The sequence below is a fragment of the Lynx rufus genome, unplaced genomic scaffold (genome assembly GCF_022079265.1).
Source record: "Lynx rufus isolate CCGP_SWC_20201006 ecotype Redwood Valley unplaced genomic scaffold, mLynRuf1.p SCAF_9, whole genome shotgun sequence".
NCBI lineage: Eukaryota > Metazoa > Chordata > Mammalia > Carnivora > Felidae > Lynx > Lynx rufus.
This window is the reverse complement of record NW_025814897.1, coordinates 46,439,184-46,460,987: the sequence shown is the minus strand read 5'-3', so window position 1 is coordinate 46,460,987 and position 21,804 is coordinate 46,439,184. Positions and strand designations below refer to the sequence as shown.

At 45.6% G+C, this 21,804-nt stretch overlaps 1 protein-coding gene across 1 annotated transcript in view; it reads right to left on the bottom strand.

Moving 5' to 3' along the window:
• The window catches only part of ME3 (malic enzyme 3), a 185,003-nt gene that overhangs the window by 12,748 nt on the left and 150,451 nt on the right, over positions 1-21,804 (bottom strand). The window contains exon 7 of the mRNA XM_047071453.1: positions 10,738-10,847. Within this exon, the coding sequence (XP_046927409.1) occupies positions 10,738-10,847 (110 nt within the window). The remainder of the gene's footprint in view (positions 1-10,737; positions 10,848-21,804) is intronic.

Genomic DNA, 21,804 nt, shown 5'->3' with positions numbered 1-21,804 from the left:
ATAACTTAAACATCTAACAAAGGAGTAACTATTAAGTAAAGAGTGTGGACACTCAGAATATATTGCAGCCATTAAAAATTATTATGAAGATGATGTGGCAACACAGAAGAGGCTATTAAGTGAGTAACTAACATCAGATAATTGTTCTAAGTGCTTTAGATGTCTAACTGTAAAGACATTTATTTGTTTAATCCTAACTACTATCATCCTCATTTTACAGCCCAGGAAAATGAAATATAGAGTAGTTTTATGACTTGTCCAAGATCATATAACAAAGTGAGGATTTGAACCCAGGGAACCAGGCTCTAGGCCTTGTGCTTTTTTTTTTTTTTAAAGTTTATTTTATTCATTTTGAGAGAGAGAAAGAGCAGAGGAGGGGCAGAGAGAGAATCCTAAGTAGGCTCCACACTGTCAGCACATAAGCCTGACATGGGGCTCAAACTCATGAATGTGAGATCATGACCTGAGCCAAAATCAAGAGTTGGATGCTTAACCTACTGAGACACCTAGGTGCCCCTAGGTCTTATGCTCTTAACCACTAAACTGCGTTTCACTGAGTTAGTTGGAAGGAAGAGAAACTTAAAAGGTTGTTCTGTGTAACGAAAAACACAGAATCTGGAAGGAAGATTAGAACTAAAGGTTGCAGGGTGGGAATATGAGTGAATTTCCTGTTTTCTCTTTCCAGTTTTCTAAGGGATTAGTACTCTGGTAGCTCTGGGGAAGGGCCTGTGTCTGGCTTAGAGGCCATGTATTGGGCAAAGACAGGGGGCACAGCAAACAGTTGGAGCCTAACAAGTGCACGTTCATCGTTGTGGACCTCAGAAGGTAGGACCTGAGGTAGGAACAAGAAGGTGGGGTACAGGCTCCAGCCTGCACACAGGAATGGCCTGGGTGGGGGAGACTGCTAAAGTGTAACAGGGTCCTACAGCCAGGGCTGAGGACTACTGGGGGCTTTCCTAACATCCTTTGGAGGGTCCCCAAGAGCTCATTGTGCATGTACTGAGGGCTTACCAGGTGACAGGCACCATGCTAGGCACTACAAAAGATGAATCAAACACGGTCCCTGCCCCCAGGGACTCCCTGTTCACCAAGGCTTGGGCACAAATAACTGTAACATAATCAGCAGTTAGAGGTCACTGTTTAGGGCTAATTGCATTCAGTTATTTATGAAGCATCAGTTACAGTTAAGTATACTGTCGGCATCAACCTACCTTTGCAGCTTCATGCCTCCCCACATACTCTGTGTCCCAGGCGCACTACTGATCATTCCCTGACAGGTCACGTCTTTTTACACTTCTATGTTTTGCCCATGCTGTTTACCAGCTTAGGACCTTCTGCGTTGTTATTTCTTCCTTAAGACTCAGCTCAAATGATCTCCTCTGCCAGATATCCTCTGCTTTTCCCAGCCAGGCATCCTGAACCTCTCCTTCTTTTCCCAGATCTACTTTTTATCTAACCTGAATAAAGCTGGGCTATGTCATGGCCAGGCTCAGCACTGTTCTGCATCCAAAAGGAACACCAAACTGATAGCCAAGAAAGCATCAAAAAGCAATTTAAGTAATTACTGAAATCATTTACATAGGTAGTGAGAATTGCATGGTATGGTGCTCCTCTAAATTCCTAAATACCTTGGTCTCTTATTTTCTTGAAGTCCACTTATTGTGTCAGCTAGTCCCCATTTCTCTTTCTGGAAACAACTCCACCCATCCTACTCTCTGGCCCCCAAGAGCTGTTTTCATTTTAGCTCTACTGAGTCAGAGCCTGTATTTCAAAAGGTCTTCAGATGACTTATATGGCCATTTAAGTCTGCGATGCACTGAACTAGACGACTTCTCTAGCTGAAGTACTAGTTTCCTTCCACTGGATAGAGAGGGAGTCTTCTGCTCATCTGATTCTATTTTGGGACATCTGCCTCCGGCAAGGAGATGTGCAAAACATGTGCCACCAGATGGCGCCAAAGATATTCCATCAGAGAAGACACTGCTTGATGGCTCTTTACCTTCTCCGATGCCAGGGATCTATTGTGGTTAGAACCTGCAAGCTGACTATCTGGGCTTACCTGCAGAAATCCAGTGCTGGATGGGGACTGGAGAGCATGACCTACCCCAAGCACACAGGTGAGGAAACTGGGGCCCCTTTCAGTCAATCAGTTGGAAGCAGAGCAGGGATACCTGCAGTGCTGCTTCCACCCCTTCGTGGCCCATGAAGCTCAGCCAGCCTCTCCTGAGTCTGGACTTGTAGGCAGCAGGTGGGGCATTATGCGCTCTCCTTGAGGGAGAACTGAGGGGTGGTGGAGGTAGAAAGAAGTGAATTAGGCAGTGGATGTCAATGGCTCTGGCAGGGGTGGAGAACACGAAACAATGGGAAATCTGATAGGAAAGAAGGGAACATTTTGATGAGAGGAGAGAAAGGCAACTGACATTTATTGATCCCTCTCACTGTGACCTTGACTCTGTGCTATGTATGTGCTTACCTGCATTTGCTCATTTAATCTTCACAAAATAACTACCAAACAAGTACTATGAGCTCCGTTTTCTCCCCATCTCAGAAGTGGAAAGTGAGGTTCAAAGGGAACAGCAACAGTCAGAAGAGAACTTCTGAATCCTCTTACCACCAAGTCTGTAAACCCTTTTCCTCCATATCCATTTGCTTTGTGTTTCCTCCCGTTACCACCAATGAACTGTCCCTGCTCCTAGCTAAAGCCACCCCCAGGTGTGTGTCAGGTCCCAACATTTTTGCCTGCTCTCCTTTGTAATTTTCTCTCCTTTTTTCTGCATCAATTTCTCCTCTACCAGATCACTGTCATCAGCACACAAACATGTCATCAAGCTCCCATCTTTAAAAAGGCTTCCTTTTGACTCTCTATAGTCCTACCCTAGTTCTTATTTGGAAGAGCTGTGTATACTTATTGCCTCTGTTTCCTTTTTTCTCAGTCTCCCTGAAACGAGTCAAGTCAATCAACTGTCCCCACCTCTTGACAAGGTCACCTGTGCCACCACCTTGTCACATTCGGTTGTCAGTCCTTAGTCACTTCTTCTTTGACCTCTCAGCAGCATTGGATACTACTGCTTATTTTCCCTTGGGAAACTCCTTCTGCACTTGGCTCCTGGAGCCCCACACTCATCGGCTACCTCGCTGGCTACTTCTTCATGCTCTCCTTTCTGGAACCTTCCTCTGAGGCAAGTTACCCTGTGAAGTGGCAAGTTACCCTGATTATAGACCGGAACTCAAGAGGAAGAACAGCAGTTCTTGAGCCCCATATTATAAAGTTGGCCAAATACAGTTATCTCCATCATTAACTTTCATTTGGGGCAGCTCTTGGGTAACGTGTTAGGGAATTAAAAGTGGAGAGGAAGGAAGCTGTTTAGCTTCCTGAAGGTAACCACATGAAGAAACCCAGGGGTGCAGGGATGTTGTTGAACATGGCTTGTGCCTATAAATGCCACGGGCCACCTAAAGTGTGACTGGCTGTTTCCCATTCACAATGAAAGAAAAACAAGTTTTCCTCTTTAGAGGGAGCTTCCATAATTACACTTCCTGCAAACTGAGGATCAGAGGCTGTCCATTCAGGAAATGCACAAAAGGATGAGCTGAAAATGTAATTTCTATTCTGTTTTTAATAGTCACATTTGACGAAGTGATAGGGAACTTCCATGGTGAACAACAGATTACTGGAGAAAAGGGAAAGAATTAGCCATTTTGTAGGTGAGGTGAGACTGCTGTCCCAGACAGGGAGAAGGGCAGGGAGTTAGACTTGGTCAGGGTCTGCTCAAAGTGGCTTTGGAGGCCTAGGGCCCTGGGGGACTGGGTTTTGTCCACTGCAAGGCCAGGCCTGCTTCCAGGGTCTGCATGATTACCTTCCCAAAGCAGCTGGCTACCGTCACTCACTTGTTCATTAGTGTGTCTGGGGGCCTGTTTCTGGGCCTTCACTGCACCTGGCCTTGCAGATATAAGGATAAATAGAACAGTCTGTAGGTAGTTAACAGCTTCTATGTTCAGAAAAATTCAAGTTCCCTTAATGATACCAAGCAAAGGCCTTCTAAACAACTTCAGTCCTATTTCTGTGTCATGAGGAGAATTTTCTGAAACTGCTGGACCCTCTAGAAGGCAGTTCCTGGCCCATGCAGAAGATGGGTTAGACCTATTCAGACACACTCTGGAGGAACCAGAAAGAGTAATTACCAGCTTTTTGCTTCCCTGGGCTTTTACCTGATGCAGCAGACTAATGGGAGGTCACAGAGGAGCCAGGATCAGATGTAAGAGACCCATGGGAATCTCAGGGCTAGAGACGGCCCTGTAAGTGAAGAGCAGGCACAGAACACAGGGCTTCATGAAAAGGAAGGCTGTGGAGAGAGAAGGTTGAAAAGGCCAGGGGAGGCCTCACTGTGAGGGAAAGAGAACAGAAAGGCCAGGAAGTACTGTTCCATGTGTGTGGCCATGGTGTAGGAAAGAGGGCAGCAGACCCCCAAGAGCCGGAAATAACTCCTGGTGTCTGGTAAACAGGACAGATCAGCTGGACAAAGTCTTCAGAGCTTGGCCACTCCTTCCCATCTGCCCCTTTGGTATCATGACAAACTTAGCTCTGGGGAACTTAGAAGCGTTCTGCAAAGTGGGTGACTCCTGAGCTCTGGAGAAAGGTGGGATCAGCCAGACACCAGTGGGACAGGCTTGGCCCTAGGTGTGGTACCTTGGAGGAGGTGAAGCCTGAGACTTTAAGGACACACAGAAGTCAGCCAAGAGCAGAAGAGAATTCTAGGCAAAGGGATCAGCACATTCAAAATCACAGAGTTGGCAGAAAATTCATAGAACCGTGAGGAGTTCAATGGGTTGGAAGAATAGGGTATATGTGGAAGGTGGATAAACGTCCTGCCTCCTTCTCAGGCTTGCCCAGATCTGTGCTCACACCCATCTCTTTCCTCACCTCCACCAAAGCGCCTCTATCCTGGGTATCAACCATTCTTCCCTCCCTCTCATACTTATGTGCCAGGAGCATACTATGCACCAGAGGTATTTGTACTAGGTACCAGAACTAAGTACTGTTACGTGCCTGTCCCTGCCTATACATGACTCCTGTCCTTATAATGACCTGGTGCCATAAACTGGGGTAATTCTGGTGTAAAGTTGGTGTAAAGTCCAGCCAACTAGAATAGATGCTGGCCTTTTAAAACCATCTTGGTCATTCTGTACATACTGACGATTATCATTTCGGGCTGTTAATACTATGATGTCCATTTTGCAGATAAAGAAGGCTGTGAGGATTTAAGTCAAGTGGCCAAAGCCAAAGGGAGAAAAATGGGGATTCAGACCTAGGCTTGTCTCAATACAAGGTCTGACTATTAAGCACTCAGACTCACAAATTAAAATTTGAAAGTGTGAGGAGGTGATGATGGCCTGACATGCCACAGGGCACACTGACAGGCCATCTGGCCCCAGGTATGTGGTAGGACTCGGGAGTAGTGCAGGTCCAGGGCAGGCCGGTGGGGTAGGAGGATGCTGTGGACTGGACATGCCAGCTAGACTTTCACACCCGAGCCACACTGTGTGAGGAGCTAGCAGTGTGTTCAGGCCGGAGGTCCATGGTCACTAGGCCAGCAGCATCCTGGATCTGGCTTCTGTGGAAGAAGGCAGCTGGCCTGTCCTCCAGCATGATCATTCCTATTGCTGTCCCCCTTCCAGTTTCCTCCTCCCCTAAGAGCAGGGAGGCTTCTCTGGTCCCAGTTGAAACAAGTCACCTGAGCCTCTGTCTTTTCCAAAGTCTCCCGAAAAGACTGCCAGCAGTATGTCAGCACACGAGCAGCCCTGCTCACCGAGGACCAGCCTGGGGCGGCTGAGGCTCTCTGTGAGCCAGCTGGGGTGGGCACAGAGGAGACCGTCAGCAGTCCTGGGGAGCGCTTCACCCTTCCAGCACTGGGTTTCCAGAGGCCCCACCGTGTGGTCAGCCCTGTGGGGTGAGTCCAAGGTGTGTGGTACAGCCGGGCTGGCTGGGAGACAGTTCAAATTATGTGCTGGAGCTCCTGCTCAGCTCCAGGCATGGCCCTGCCCTCTTGGAGCTGTCTGCTGTGATCCTCAAGCCCTCAGTCCCACCTTCCTTGTTCCACCAAGGATGTGATGCTGGGCCGGTATTCGGAGCCGGCAGCATGGCCCCAGTGTCATTTTCACGTGGCAGCCTGGTTCTAGCCCCTCCCATATGTGGGGTTTCAGGTAGATTCCGATGGGGAGTCCTGCTGGGGTGCATTGGGTCTGTTCCCAGCAACCACATATAACTTGTTTTTGGGGTCTGTTTGCCACGGTCATCCCTCCCTTCTGCCCTCCCTCCCTCTCAACCCTTTTCAATTCTGCATACAGTGTTCCTTTTTCTATTTTTGAGCATGGCTATATAGTTTTATGTTTCATTTCTCTTAACTTTGTATTTGGAGTTAAAAATTAAGCATGAGCTTCATCTTCCATGTTTCCCCCTGAGTCCTGGAATTGCTCACCAATGTCCTAATTGCCCACTTAGCACTGAGAACACACATCATAGGCTTCTGGTCCTGGACTCATCAGTAACCAGCTGATGGTGTGGTCAAGCCCCTTCCCCTCTCTGGATCTCCTCTTTGGTCTGTAAACCAGGGGAGGAGGGGATGGGAAAGATGGGAGCAGCAGGCTTCTGGAGACTAGTGATATCCCCACTTATGTGGGATCTGGAATTTAATCCTTAGCAAGAAGACTCGTTGCACCGCCTCACCCACACAGGGGAATAGGCAGCCTGATGTCATGGAGACAGAGTGGAGAACTGTGAGTCAGAAACAACTAGGTTCTAGTCCCACTTTGTGTCTGTCTGGCTATGTGACTTGGAGCAAAAATTAATGCTTGAACTCCAGTTTCCTTACCAGTGACAGGGGACAGCAATGTCTGTCCTCCCCGAGGGGGGGCTGTTGCCAGGAAGTTACGAGGCAGTATGGATTAAAAAATAGCTCACACCTAAAGTTCTCTGTGCATGCAAAATATTATTTGGCACAGCTTGGGCTCCCTGGGAAGCACATTCTGAGACATGTAGAGTGTTCAGGATGTTACCAAGAAGTGCCCTTGGGATTGGCACCTATGGAAGCGAGTGGGAAAGGGGTGGGGCAGGGGGAAAGCAGGAGGGAGCAGAGGAGAAGCTGGGCTGTGATGCAGTCCCTAAAGCCTCAGCCAACCCTGTGGGAGAGCTCTGGAGTTCAGTGTCCCCTCAGACTTGTCCTGCATTGGGCCAAAGTGGTTGGGCTTTTATATTCCCTCATCACGGGGTGAGGGCATCCCTGGCAGGGCAGGACCGTGGGCGAGGCAGCTCTGGAGCTGGGACTCTGCCCGAGGCAGCTGACAGCCCTGCCAGTAGTTGGGGCATCAAGTCTTTTCTCGAAGGAAGATCTGGGTGGTGTGCCTCCACCCCCACCTCTTTACTGTTATTACTTACATGCTCCTACCTAACAGTCAGCCTGTCCTATCAAAGACTTGATATTACAGGGCTCCTGACATTCTGGTACTATTCGCTAGCTCTCATCACACATTTCAGATGCATGACTTTAGTTTGTTTTTTTTTTAATTTTTTTTTCAACGTTTATTTATTTTTGGGACAGAGAGAGAGCATGAACGGGGGAGGGGCAGAGAGAGAGGGAGACACAGAATCGGAAACAGGCTCCAGGCTCTGAGCCATCAGCCCAGAGCCCGACGCGGGGCTCGAACTCACGGACCGCGAGATCGTGACCTGGCTGAAGTCGGACGCTTAACCGACTGCGCCACCCAGGCGCCCCTAATGCATGACTTTAGTTTTTAATTGCTGAGAAAAGAATGGGAAAGTCCTCTACTGTTTGCTGTGGGACCCAGAAAACTATTCCATCCAGCTTTGCCTGGGAGCGAAATAGACTCTGCTGGGACTGGCTATGAACAGGAAATCAAAAGCAATGAATTTAACAATGAATTGACTAAATTAAAAATGCTACATGTGTACACACGACGATGTAAATCCATCTGAGTGTAAGCACATGTGGGGGGCACTACTGTGTAAGTACATGTATGATGACCTGGACAAGAGAGAGGCTGCAGGGGCAGGTGTCCAAGGTAGACATGCCCACGGGAATTGGCGGGTATGCTTATGAGAATGTCAATTTGTGTGTGTAGACTTCATTCATTCATTCATTCTCCAGATACTTATGAAGCATCTAGAATGTGCCAGGCACTGTGCTGGGAACTGGGGAATGAGAATAGATGACATAGTTTCTGCCTCTGGAAGCTTATTGTCTCCTGGGGAGACAGACAACTCCACGCGGACTTGGGGTGCAGTGTGTGGTAAGAGAACTGACAGGGGAGCACAGGTGACTGTGGGAGCACCTGGTGGGCACCTGAATCAGACTGGGGGAGCAAAGGCTGCGTGAGTCCTTCCCTGGGACAGGACACCCTTAAGCTGAGTCTTGAAAGGTACATATGAGTGACTAAAGGGCAGAACTTTCACACGCAGAGAGAACTGACAAGGAAAGGGGTTAGAGGAGTAAACGTAACAGTGGGTCAGAGGACAGAGAGATTAGTGGGGGTGGAGTGGGGCCCAAAGAGGCAGATCCTCGAGGCCTGATACTTGCAGTGGGGCAGCGTGAACTTGCTCATGAAGAGGGGGTTGACGGCCATAGTTTCATCTTAGAGGTGCTTTCTGGCAGCAGCAGGGGGTAGTGGAGGCAGGTGGATTGCAGGGTCCAGATGTGTCCCCCTGTTTATGAGGATGTACACACATGACTGTGTGTGTGTGTGTGTGTGTGTGTGTGTGTGTGTGTGTACATCTGGGGTCTGCACCAGGTGTGCCACCCACATGGACTTGTTTTCCACTCCCACCTTCTGGTCTTGGCAGCCCAGTGGGCTCAGGGGGATGGCTGTCCTGCCTCTGACTCATGAGTGAGTGCCATGACGGGGGAGCCGGTCAGGGGCTAGCCGGCAGGTGTTTCCTTGAGGGCTGTGGCCACACCCCTGTCCACGGGGCTGACAGTGAGGTGACCAGCAGGAGGGCAGGGAGGGAATGCTTCCTGCCACCAACCATTGCCCTTGGACTGTGCTGCCCTGTCTGTGCAGAGTGCCCACTTCTCTGGGTAATACTGGGCTTTCCCAGGCCCATACATCTAGGGTGACAGACTGGTGACAGGCTGGGGGGTTGCCATATGTCAGCTCTCCCTTACTGGGTCTCCCCTTTCTGGCTACCCACTCTTCAAGGGCTGAACTCATATATTTTGATCTTAATTATCTAAAAATATGCTAAACTGTGCTATCCTGCCTCTTAAAAATGTATGCCCAATCCAAAAACACACCCCATTCATCACATTTCTTTAGCTCTTAATGTGGGCCACAGGAAAGGAAGAAACATTTGGTTCTGTAATAGTATGGTCTGGGAACAGTACGATGAGTGATTATGTACTTAGAATTTAGGGTCCAGATTTCAACTCTATACTTACTTTCTGCATAAATTACTTACTCTCTGTGCCTCAGTTTTACTTTCTGCATAAATTACTTACTCTCTGTGCCTCAGTTTCTTCATTCTTAAGACATAGATAATAAGATCACATAGGATTAAATGTGTAGAGTGCTTAGAACAGTGTCTGATGTATAATACATGTTCAGCTCTAAACCTTAGCTATTATTATCTGGGTTTGAACCCTCTTAGGTTTAACCCTAACTCATTTGATGAAAAGTTGTGACCTCTTTGGGTCTCATCTGCAAAATGAAAGGTTGGCCAATCTTTTACTCCCAAGGAAGGACCAACACCTGTCCCCCACCAACTTGTTCTTGTCCTGACATGCATCTTTGGTTTTAAAACATTCTGCTTGCCAAACTCCCTCTATTAGATGCTAACTACATGTCATCAGTGTTTCTGTTGACTTCTACAAAACATTAGGAATAGCTCCCAGTGCTCTTACTGAGAATGCCTGGATCAGGAGAGATGATATATGAGGGACCCCCCCCCCAACACTTCCCTTCCAGTTTCATATACTGGCATCTCCACAGCAAGAAGCAAGTGCCTTCAGATACTTCTGGTCCATAGAACAGAAGTTCTATGTAACCAAGTAACCAAGTTGATCCTGAACTAGAAAATGCTTCCTATTGGCTTTTGGAGCACCCTGGGGCCCTGGCATCAATGCCTTCCACAGTTATCATTCTGAGTAACACACATTCTAGCCAAGTTAAGAGAAGGGACTGTCCTGATTCTGACAGAGCTGCACCTAATATTTGGAAAATCCAAGAGCGAGCTATTGGGGCTGGGGAAGGACATTTTTAGGGTAATTGATGCTTTGGTCCGATGAATCCTCTGTGCTAGTGCTTTCCATATATTAGCTCTTTAAATTTTCATAATAATCTCCCAAGGCAGTTATTATCATCCACATTGACTAGATGATAAGACTATAGCTCAGAGATATGATTAGCCCAAGTTCAACCAGCTGGAAAATGACAGCACTGTTTAGTATTTCTTTCATGTATTAAATCACATAATTCTTACTTTCCTTTGAAGCAGTAATGATGTCCATTTTATAGATGAGGAAACTGAGGCTTAGCAAAGTTAAGGGACTTTTTCAAAGTCACAGAACTAAATTTAGCCAAGTGGGAGTTGAATCCAACATTAATGCTCTTTCTTCCACAGCTGCTGGCAGCAAACTAGCTAGGAGGTGCCCCAACTTGGGCATCCAGGGGAAATCTGTGAGAAGGCATGAGTCCTTGGTGGCTTTGTCAGGTGGGGTGGAAACTTACCTTGGATGTCATCATTGAACATGCAATACTTGTTGCGGTATTTGTTGAGCAGGCGGAAGGCATTGGCATTGGCAAAGTCTTCAAACTGGATGAGGCAATTTATTCCAAACCTGTGGGAAGAGAAAGGAAAGAACTCATGATTTTCTCCCCAAGGTCAGTCCCTGGCAGATCCCAACCTGCCCTGGGAGTGGGGAGGCACAGGACAGATGGTGGGGGGTGACGTGGCTCATTCAGTGGGGTTTTTGCCACTTGGATGGCTCCTGGACTCCCTGGCTCTGCTTTCCCCATTATGAATGAGGATGGGGAAGGGAGAGAGTAGGAACACGAGGCTTGGTGGGTCAGCTGAGCCCATATTTTTGTCTTTAATGTAGGCTGGTGGCTACCATGAGTTATGGATGGCAGACCCTGAGGGGTGATGGAAAGACTGAGATGGGGCCTGTGGCCATCTGAAATTCTAGCAGAAAGCTCACTAGCCACCCAAGTGCATGAAGAAACCTTGACTTTCCAACTCCTGGGGGGCCTGGAGAGCCTCTGCAGCCTTCAAACATCTCTCTGGGTGAGTCTTGATACCTGGAGTTCTTCCACTAACCAATGTGCAGGTATAGAACATCAGTTAGTGAGCTTGTTCAAAATACAGACCACCAGGCCCATCCTCCAGAGATTCTCACTTAGTGAGTTTGGGGCAGGGCTCATGAATGTATATATATTTTTCCCTCTGGCTTTCTTGTGGCATAATTGACAAAAATCACGTATTTTAGATGTACAGTGGGATACTGTGATATACATTATGAAATGATTACCACAACCAAGCTAATTAACACATGCATCACCTCACAGCAACACCATGTTGTGTGTGTGTGTGGTGTGGACATCTAAGAAAACTCTCTTAGCAAACTTCAAGTATACGACTCAGTAGGAACCATGAACTGTGGTCACCATGCTGAACAGGAATCTGCATCTTTATCAAGCACCCCAGATTGTTTGGATTCTCACAGTCTAGAGAACTCTGAGAAACAATGCCTGGGTGGGTGAAGACAATGCCCATTAAGCTGCCTGATGTGCCTTTTTAAAAACTATGCTACAACTGACTCCTAGATTTCACTCCTAGATTTCAAGGTCAGGGAAAGTTTGTCTTTCCTACAAAATGGCTGTATCTGTAACCCATTTTTCCTGTTGACATTGTGAGAAAGCTGAGAGTTCAGTTTTCTGCTCCTGGGCTGAAGGCAGCATCAGGCCAGCCTTTCTGCACACACCCTTCCCCTTACTCCATTCTTGCTTTTGATCGTCATTTTGATAGTTTTGATCTATTGTGTCTTTTCTTGGAAACAAGCATGACACAAATTATTAAAAATTACCTAATGCACAGACAAAAAAATTTCATCTCATGGGTCCATTTGTGTCGAATATTTAATTAAGTTCATGTTCATTGAGAAAAAGTGCCTTGATTGACCAGCCAGGAGTGTTGAAGCAGGAGATGGAGAGAAGGGATCTGTCACTCCCAACCTGGTGTGAACTACAGGCTTAGGACCAGTGTGGGACCAGCTGTGGAAAGAAAGATTTATGACCCTGCTAGAAAATGTGGGTGGGGCGCATACCTGGTGGGCTTCCTGTGCTACCCGGGGCATCTTTCCAATGAGGCTGTTGTCTATGATGGGTGAGTAGTCCTGAAATAGCCCAGAAACTTCTATTTCAACTTCATAATTTTGTGCCTGGCTTACCCTACATGGTAGAAATCCAGCAGCAGGTAAATATTTGCTCCTGTCATGGTCCTTCCAGAACCTTAGCAAGTTAAAGCTGTTGGTGGGGGAACTTGGAGGTGGGTTCATGTCATAGCGGCAGAAATGGAGAGGCTGTGACTTGCCATAGTCCAGTACTAAGAGTGCCGGGCATGGGTCAGCAGGCTTGTGGGCCTCACCTGGCTCTGAATGGTCTAACATCTATCCCTTCACTCCTTTATTCTGCCTCAGGTTTTCATCTGTCAATGGACACAGTAATATCTGCCTGGCCAACTTCAGTGGGCTGTTGTGAGGATGAAAAGCTGGGGTTATTCTGAAATTGTAAATTGCTAAGCACACATGTCATTTTGGCCACAATTCCTATTCATTCACAGAGCAAGTACTGTTTGGGGTGGGGAAGGGGGCTCTCTGTATCTCCCAACCCACCATCCAGCCCCGTTCTCCTTTTACAGTGAATACAATTGAAAAATAAAACGTCCTATGCACAAATACAGTGCTATTCTTGCTGACCCAAAATTTACTGTGAATTTTTTTCCAGGGTGTGAATTTCAAGTATTTGGATTGGGAGGGAGACAGAATGTCTTTGGTTGCTGGTGACATTTTGCTATATATAATCCTCACAAGACTCCCAGTGTTGCTCCACGACTGGCCTGGAGCTAAAATGCTGAAAAGGTCAGATAACAAAGCAATGCGATGCACGTTCTTTTTCTATCTCTCTTACACACACACACACACACACACACACACACACACACACACACTTGACCTTTAAGCAATACCAATCTGAGATAAAAATAAGGCAGAATTATAAATACCTTTGTTCAATGCACTACTACTCTTTCATATTAAATTCAGTTTTTTATGAGTAAATTTTTTTTACTTTTTATTTTTTACTTATTTTTTAATTCCAGTGTAGTTAACATACAGTGTTATATGAGTTGCAGGTGTACAATATAGTGATTCACCAATTCTATACATTACCCAGTGCTCATCATGAAACGTGTACTCTTAATCCCCTTCACCTGTTTTACCCATCCCCCCCCCACCTCCCTCTGATAACCATCAGTTTGTTCTCTATAGTTAAGTCTGTTTCTTGGTTTGTCTTTTTTCTCCCCCCTTTGTTTGTTTGCTTCATTTCTTAAATTCCACAGGAGTGAAATCATTTGGTATTTGTCTTTCTCTAGCTGGCTTATTTCACTTAGCATTATATTCTCTAGATCCATCCATGTTGTTGCAAATGGCAAGATTTCTTTTTTATGGCTGAGTAATACTGTATTGTGTATATATACTACATTTTTACTCATTCATCTATCGATGGACACTTGGGCTGCTTCCATGGTTTGGGCTATTGTAAATAACACTGCAATAAATACAGGGGTGCATATATCCCTTTGAATTAGTGTTTTCTTGTATTCTTTGTGTAAATACACAGTAGTGTGATTATAAGATAACAGGGTAGTTCTATTTTTAGTTTTTTGAGGACCCTCCAAACTGTCTTCCACAGTGGCCGCACCAGTTTGCATTCCCACCAACAGCATACGAGGGTTCCTTTTTCTCCACATTCTTGTCAATACTTGTTGTTTCTTGAATTTTTGATCTTAATTCTGATAGATGTGACACGATATCTCAATGTTATTTTGGTTTGCATTTCCCTGATGATCAGTAATGTTGAGCATCTTTTCATTATCTGTTGGCCATATGTATGTCTTCTTTGGAGAAATGTCTGCTCATGCCTTTTGCCCATTTTTTTTTACTTGGATTCTTTAGGTTTTTGGGTGTTGAGTTGTATAAGTTCTTTACACACTTAGCATGCTAACCCTTTATCAGACATGTCATTTACAAGTATCTTCTCCTATTCTGTAGGTTGTCTCTTAGTTTTGTTGGTTATTTCTTTTGCTATGCAGAGACTTTTATTTTGATATAGTCCCAATAGTTCATTTTTTGCTTTTCTTTCCCTTGCCTCAGGACACATATCTAGAAAGAGGTTGTTTCGGCTGATGTCAAAGAAATTACTGCTTATATTCTCTTCTAGGATTTTTATGGTTTCAGGTCTCACATTTAGGTCCCTAATGCATTTTGAGTTTATTTGTGTGTAGGTATAAGAAAGTGGTCCAATTTCATTCTTTTGCATGTTGCCTTCCAGTTTTTCCAACACCATTTGCTAAAGAGACTGTCTTTTTCTCTTTGCTTATTCTTGCTTCCTTTATGGAAGATTAACTGAACATTTAACTATGGGTTTATTTCTGGTCTTTCTATTCTGTTCATCTATGTGCCTATGTTTTGCCAGTACCATACTGTTTTGATTACTACAGTTTTGTAATATAACTTAAAGTCTAGAATGGTGATACCTCCAGTTTTGTTTTTCTTTTTCAAGATGTCTTTGGCTATTTGGGATCTTTTGTGGTTCCATACAAATTTTAGGATTGTTTTTTCTAACTCTTTGAAAAATGAATATGCTGTTGGTATTTTGTTAGGGATTTTATTAAATCTGTAGATGTTTTGGGTAGTGTAGCTATTTCAATAATATTTGTTCTTCCAGGGCATGAGCATAGAATGTCTTTCCATTTCTTTGTGTTGTCTTCAATTTCTGTCATCAATTTTATAGTTTTCAGAGTACAGGTCTTTCACCTCTTTGCATATCTATTACTGATTTTAATTCATGGTTACCACTAGGTTTGTACATAACCTCTTCTATATATAGCAGTCTATTTTAAGTTGATGGTAGCTTAAGTTTGAGCCTATTCTTGACTCCTTTCCCCACCACATTTCTGATATATGGTATCATACTCTTTTATTTTGTGCGTCTCTTGACTGATTTTTACAGATATACTTATTTTTACTGCTTTTGTGCTTCCTTTTTTTTTTTTTAAACTCTTACTGTCTTTCCTTTCCATGCAAAGAGTCCCCTTTAACATTTTTTGAAGGGCTGGTTTAGTGGTCATGAACTCCTTTAGCTTTTGCTTGTCTTGGAAACTCTTTATCTCTCCTTCTATTCTGAATGATAGCCTTGCTGGATAGAATATTCTTGGCTGCAGATTTTTCCCTTTCCACACTTTCAATATATCATGCCACTCCCTTCTGGCTTGGAAAATTTCTGCTTAAAAACCTCCTGATAGCCTTATGGGGTTTCCTTTTTATGTAACTGTCTTTCCTCTTGCTGCTTTGAATTTTTCGTTGTTGTTTTTATTGCTACTTTTTGCCATTTTAATTACTATGCGTCTTGGTGTAGACCTCCTTGGGTTGATTTTGCTGGGGGAATCTTTGTGCTTCCTGGATCTGGATATCGATTTCCTTACCCAGATAGGAAAGTTTTCAGTTATTATTTCCTCAAGTAAATTTTCTGCCCCCTTTTCTCTCTTTTTAAATTTTATTTATTTATTTTTTAGTAATCTCTATACCCAATATGGGGCTTGAACTCTCAATCCTGAAGTCAAGAGTTGCATGCTCTTCCAACTGAGCCAGCCAGCCCCCTTCCCCCCATCTTCACTTTCTCTCTTTTCTTCTTCTGGAATCCCTATAATGTAAATGCTATCATGCTTAAAGGAGTTTCTGAGTTCCCTAAGTCTATTCTCATTTTGCATAATTTTTTTCTCTCATTTTCTCGTTTTGATTACTTTCCCTTACTCTGTCCTCCAGGTTACTAATATGTTCCTTTGCTTCCTGTAGCCTGCCATTTTATTCCTTCTGGTGTATTTTTAATTTCACCTATTGTGCTCTTCATCTCTGGTTCTTTTTTATGTTTTCTTTTTCTTTGTTAAGGGTTTCATGAGGTCCTCCACTCTTTTCTCAAGTCCAGTGAGTATCTTTATAATCATTGCTTTAAATTCTCTATCAGGCATCTTATCTATTTTGCTTGGGTGTCTTGCTGTGGTTTTGTCCTGTTCTTTTATTTGGGCCATATTCCTGTTTCCTGTGTATTAGAAAAAGTCAGCTACATCTTCTGCTCTGTGAAAGTAATAGCCTTATGAAGAAGAGGTCCTTTAGTGCCATGCAGTACAGTGTCCTCTGTTCATCAGAACCTGGTGCTTCAGGGTTGTCTCCTGTGTGTGTTGTGTGTGCCCTGCTGTTGAGTCCTGGCTGCCTTTTTTCCATCAGTCCAGTCATCTGCAGAGGCTCTGACTATTGTAGGCAGAGTTTGGTCCCTGGCCCAGGTGGGGAATGCAGTTTTAATAAGGTGGGGCCACTGCTGGGACCAGGGCTTCAGGGTGTGGTGTGCAGTTTTAACAATGTGAGCCTTGGGCTTCCACAGAGTCTACAGCCATCACCATAGGGACAGAGGCCCTGCAAAAGCCCAAGTCCAGAGAAATGGTGTTGGCAAGATTTGTGCAGGTATTCTGGGGGAGGGGGACTGCAGTGCCTGGACTGAGGCAAGGGTGACTGGGAAGGGTAGATCTGCCAAAGTGAGGGGGAGCGGGGCTTGGCATACACAAGTTAGGTAGTGAATGTTGCCACTGTGCTGGTTCCCATAGGTGGTTATATGTTTATGCTAGGGGGTGGGGAAGGGAGATGGAGCTGGTTAGCTCCTTTGTTCCTGGGAAGTCCCTCTGGGAGACCTGCCCCTCCAAGACCTGCTCTGAGATGTGTAAAAAAAAAATTCCCTCATGTTTACCCCAGGCGTTTTCAGACTGCTGCTTCTATGGGGGCTGTTTGTAGAGCTTTTTAAGTGCAGGGACTCAGCTTCCTATTGCCCTTTGGGCTCTTGGAGAGCTGAGCCTTCTGATTTTTAAAACTCCAAGTTTTAAGTCTTGCTATCTGTAAGAACTCATGAAATTTGGCTCCTCTCACTTTCAAAGCCAAATGTTTTGGGGATTTGTTGTCCCTTTGCTAGCTCCTTGGTGTGGTAGTCTATTTCTCTCCCTCTTCAAAGCTCCCTCTGTCCATGGGTGGCCTTGGTCCATTTAGATCCCCACTGGGTGTCCACCCTTCCTACTGTCTTCGATGTGGCCTCTTCTCTACCTTTAGTTGCGGAGTTTGTTCTTCTAGTCTTCAGGTCCTTTTCTGGGTTATTTGCACTGACACGAGTGTTTTCTAGTTGTATCCACAGGATGAGGTGAGCTTAGAGTCCTCTTACTACACCATCTTGGCCCCCTCCTACATTCAGTTTTACATAAGGGAACATCCCCAGTGAGCAATTTGATGAAATAGAGTAAAATTTCGTTAATTCAGGTCACTTTAATCCTAACTTGGAATTGCACAAAATGTGCAGTGTGCTATGTGAATTGTCCCTCTGATAACCTAGACTTAGTTCCCACACCTCCTTGGATTTAAGGACCTCCAGAACTCCTGTCCACCTCAGATACCCATCCACATGGCTACTCCTTGGACCTTTCTTCACCAGGAACCACTCCTACTCCAGAATGTCATACTGTCTATATTGGTTTCTGACAGCCTGTCCTTTGCCTTCCTCATTCCTACTGCACCTTACACCTGTTCTTTGTCTCCATTGAGACCTTTGGGCCCTTAACCATTTTCTTCCAGTCTCTCAGTCCCTCATGGCTTTTCCTAAAACCCAACCACTGGCTGGTGTGAACCAAAGGTGGCTGCTTCAGTTGTTCTCAACATCATCCATCCATCCATCTGTCCATTCACCCATCCCAAAGCATCACTGAGCACTTATGAAAAGGTGATACTTGAGTTGTTCAATAAATGTTTAGGAAGGGGTGGATATATGAAAGAGTTGGTAGAGATTTAGTTGGCCTGCTAACTTGTTAATCTAATTAAAAGCCCTTAAGATAAACACAAAATTTCAAAGTGAAAATTTAAATGGTCTAGGTGAAAAAAATTTGTTCTCATTTCATCCATATACATTCAAATACAGGTAATGGACCAAAACACCAATTTAAACGTTAATTGTAATTGCCTTACATATTACTTAAAATGCGCTACTACTAACAACAGTAACACAAAGAGCTAAAGTTTATTGAGTGCTTATTCCCCTCTGGGCATCACGCTGAGCTATTTACCATACATTATCTCAATTAATTTTCGTATGACTTAATGAAGTAGGTGCTGTTTCAGAGAAGGAATCCTGAGCTACAGATGTGAAGTTATTTGCCCAGGGGTTATAAACTCTACTGCAGGTGCAAACTGGTGGAGCTGGAATCTGAATCCAGCTCTATCTGACTCTAGAACTTATCTTCATAGCAATATGATGCCTTTAACTCAACCTTAACAGCAGTGTGATTTTGTAAAAGATACAACTAAATAGGTAATAATGTTGGATTTCTTTCTCTCTTGAGAAAGACGGGGCCGTGTGGTAAGAAAACACTCAACTGGGTAACAGGAAAACCGTGTTCTCTCTCTGTCTCTGACAGAAGCTCTGTATCTTGGGTGAGTCTCTCTCTCTCTGGGTCTCAGTTTCCTGCTCTGAGTGGTGGAGCTGTAGCATGAGCTACTTAATGGACAGTTGGGGTAGAAACACTATGAGCTTCACTCAGATTTTTCTAGAAGTCTAGAGTAGGGAGGTTTGACCATTCTCAGGAAGAGCAATATGTGTCAGGAAAAGCTGAAGAGTGAGTCTTTCAGAGTCTGTTTTGAGCCGAGACACAGCTAAACGAACCAGCTAAATGAACAGGGCTGAGGCAGGTACCCTCCAGGTAGTGTGGCTGGAGCAGAGGAACCCTAAGAAGGGTACCTATTCAGGCACACTATTCAGGGGGCTGGGCAGCTTTCTGATTTTAGTGCTGGCAGCCTCTTGCTGACCTTTCTTCCTGCTGGAAGCTGCCCCTCACCGGGGAGGCTCCTGCTGGTCTGTCCCCTTCTGCACTTTTGAACTCTTCACCCTGAAGCCCTGGCAGGGGCTGAGGAATATCTGATGCCTCTCCAGGGGAGAATTCCTGCAATGGAGAAAGAGGCACCTCCCCAAGCCACACACGGAGCTGCCCAGACTTTTCCACCTTAGGGACTCAGCTGGGAAATGGCCTTGGAGCTGCCAGGGAAGGCATTCCAAGGCCAGGGTTCACTTAAAGTCCCAAGGATGATGGATGGCTGTTCAATTCCACCCCCAGTGCTCAGGCAAGTGGAAGCCTGAAAATGGCAACCTGTCTCTGGGAACCCTAGTGAGCTTTGTATGACAGTGGACAAGACCCAGGCCAAGACTGACAGAACCAGGTACTTGCCATCTGGGATGCAGCCACCCCAGGATAAGGAGATTCTGAGGTGGATGCTCTGTCCATCCCCCCAGCAAGCTGATGGAATGTTGTGTGAGGGACGTGGTGAGAGGAGAACATTCCTGGCTCTGTAGACCTGGTTTCTCTGTTCCGGAGGTCAGGACCTGTCATTCTTTCAAATACCTGGGTCCAACCTCTTTCAGGCCTGAATAAACACAAGGGACCTGAGAGGAGCAGGTGAATTTGCTCAGCCTGTCTCCAAACCAAATGACCAAAAGCAACATACGTATTTCCAGGGGAGCCCTCTCTGCTCGCCCAACAAACCCACACATACAACATTCTCACAGCAGAGTGCTCAGTAAGCACATTAGCTGTCACCTAGTGGAAAGCTATGTCTTTGATTTATTTTTTCCTTCCAGGAACTACAGCTAACAGAATTATGAAAGCTCTTGGTCTTTTTAAAAAATTTATATATTCCATTAAACTCTAGTCTCTTGAGAGGTTCTCAGAAAGTTTCTGTGGCTAAATATGTTTGAGAAACTCTGAATGTTACATATAGTATAATGCAGTGTATGTTGAAGGCTCTGAAAAATCCTGCATTGAGACACCTGTTTAACCCAGCATTTTTTACACTTATCTGACTAGAGACCTTACCCTGTGTCCCACCCTCCCCACCTATGTGTGGCAGAGAACATGCTGACAGACACAAGTCTCCACACAAAGAACTCTGTACCAGGTAGGGCTGGGTGAATTCAGAGCAAGGTCATCTCTCCCTGGGATTACTGCAATTGTCTCTTCTGGCATGGATCCTATAATAACTAATCTCACCCCCTCCACGTTTATTCCCCTTCCCCCAATCTATCCTCCCTATCTTTCTAAGCACAAATCTGTGCAGAACACTTAGTTTTTGAAAATCCATATGGGGCTCCCACCGCCCTTGGGATTATGTCCAAACTCCTTGGCTGGTATTCACTTTGGCCCCAACCTTAATGCCTGAACCCTGCCCATGTCTTCCCATACCCTAGACACATCCTGCTGTCTTTCAATTATTGTGGGTCCTTGCACAGCTCTGTGTTTTTGCTCAAGGGCCTAGCAGGCCCCCTCTCACCCAGGCCAACTCGTACTCAAACTGTAAGGCCCAGCTTAAATGTCACCTCTTCTGGGAAGGCTTTCTTGTCATGTTGCTTTCCCTATTCTCAGGGTAGTACTAATTCTCTTCCTCTCTGGACTTCCATGACACTCTGGGTAGATCTTTATCACAGCCTATGTACCACATTGCATCGCAACTATTTATTGACATTTCAGCTTCAATTACTAAAGAAATGTATCCAGCAGGGTATTCTCTTTGTGTCAGGAACCATCCTAGGTATGACATAAGAATTCAATTTAGCAAACATGTCTAAGTGCCCACGGTGAACAAGGGACCACCGTACGTTACCAGATTATAGAGGCCAACGCAAGGATCTCACAGTCTGATGGGGACGCGAGAAGATAAAGCAGTTGCAGCACACCATGACGAGGGTAATGGTAAAGGTACATGCTAGGTATGTGGGAGGCCTCCAAGGGAGCAGGCAGCTCTGCTGGAGGGAAAGGCAGTGAGGGCTTCGCAGGTGTGGCCCGAAGGAGGAGCAGAGGTTCACCGGCAGACTGCGGTGGGGCAGGGGAGGAAGAAAGGTGTCTCAGGCACATGCATGTGGAATGAGAGGAGGGGGCCTTCCAGGGGCTGCACGAAAATAAACAGAGCTGGAGCCTGGGTGGGGCTTGGGGAGGAAGGGAGGTAGTCGGGGGAGATAGCACAGCAGCTGCCATGGGAGCCACATGACAGGCCGTGGTCAGGAGTGTCAGGTGTCACCAGGATGTCAAGTGAGAAGGCGATCTCGAAGTGTCTGTGGGAGCTGGCATTTAGATGGTCATTCATGACCTCTTCCAGACTACCTGTACGAGAGTGGTGGAGGGGGATCAGTCTGCAGAGGGCTGAAAGATAAATGGGGAGGAAAGGTCAGTGATTATGAATTTCAAGAAGGTTGGCTATGAAGTAGGGAAAGGATGACAGCCTTTGGGGGATGAGGGACTGAAGGATTCATTTTTTAAAAATGTTTATTTGGGGGGGGGGAGGTGTGAGAGAGAAAGAAAGGGAGAGCAGGGGAGAGGCAGAGACAGAGGGAGAGAGAATCCCAAGCAGGCTCTGTGCTGTCAGTACAGAGCTGGACACAGGGCTTGAT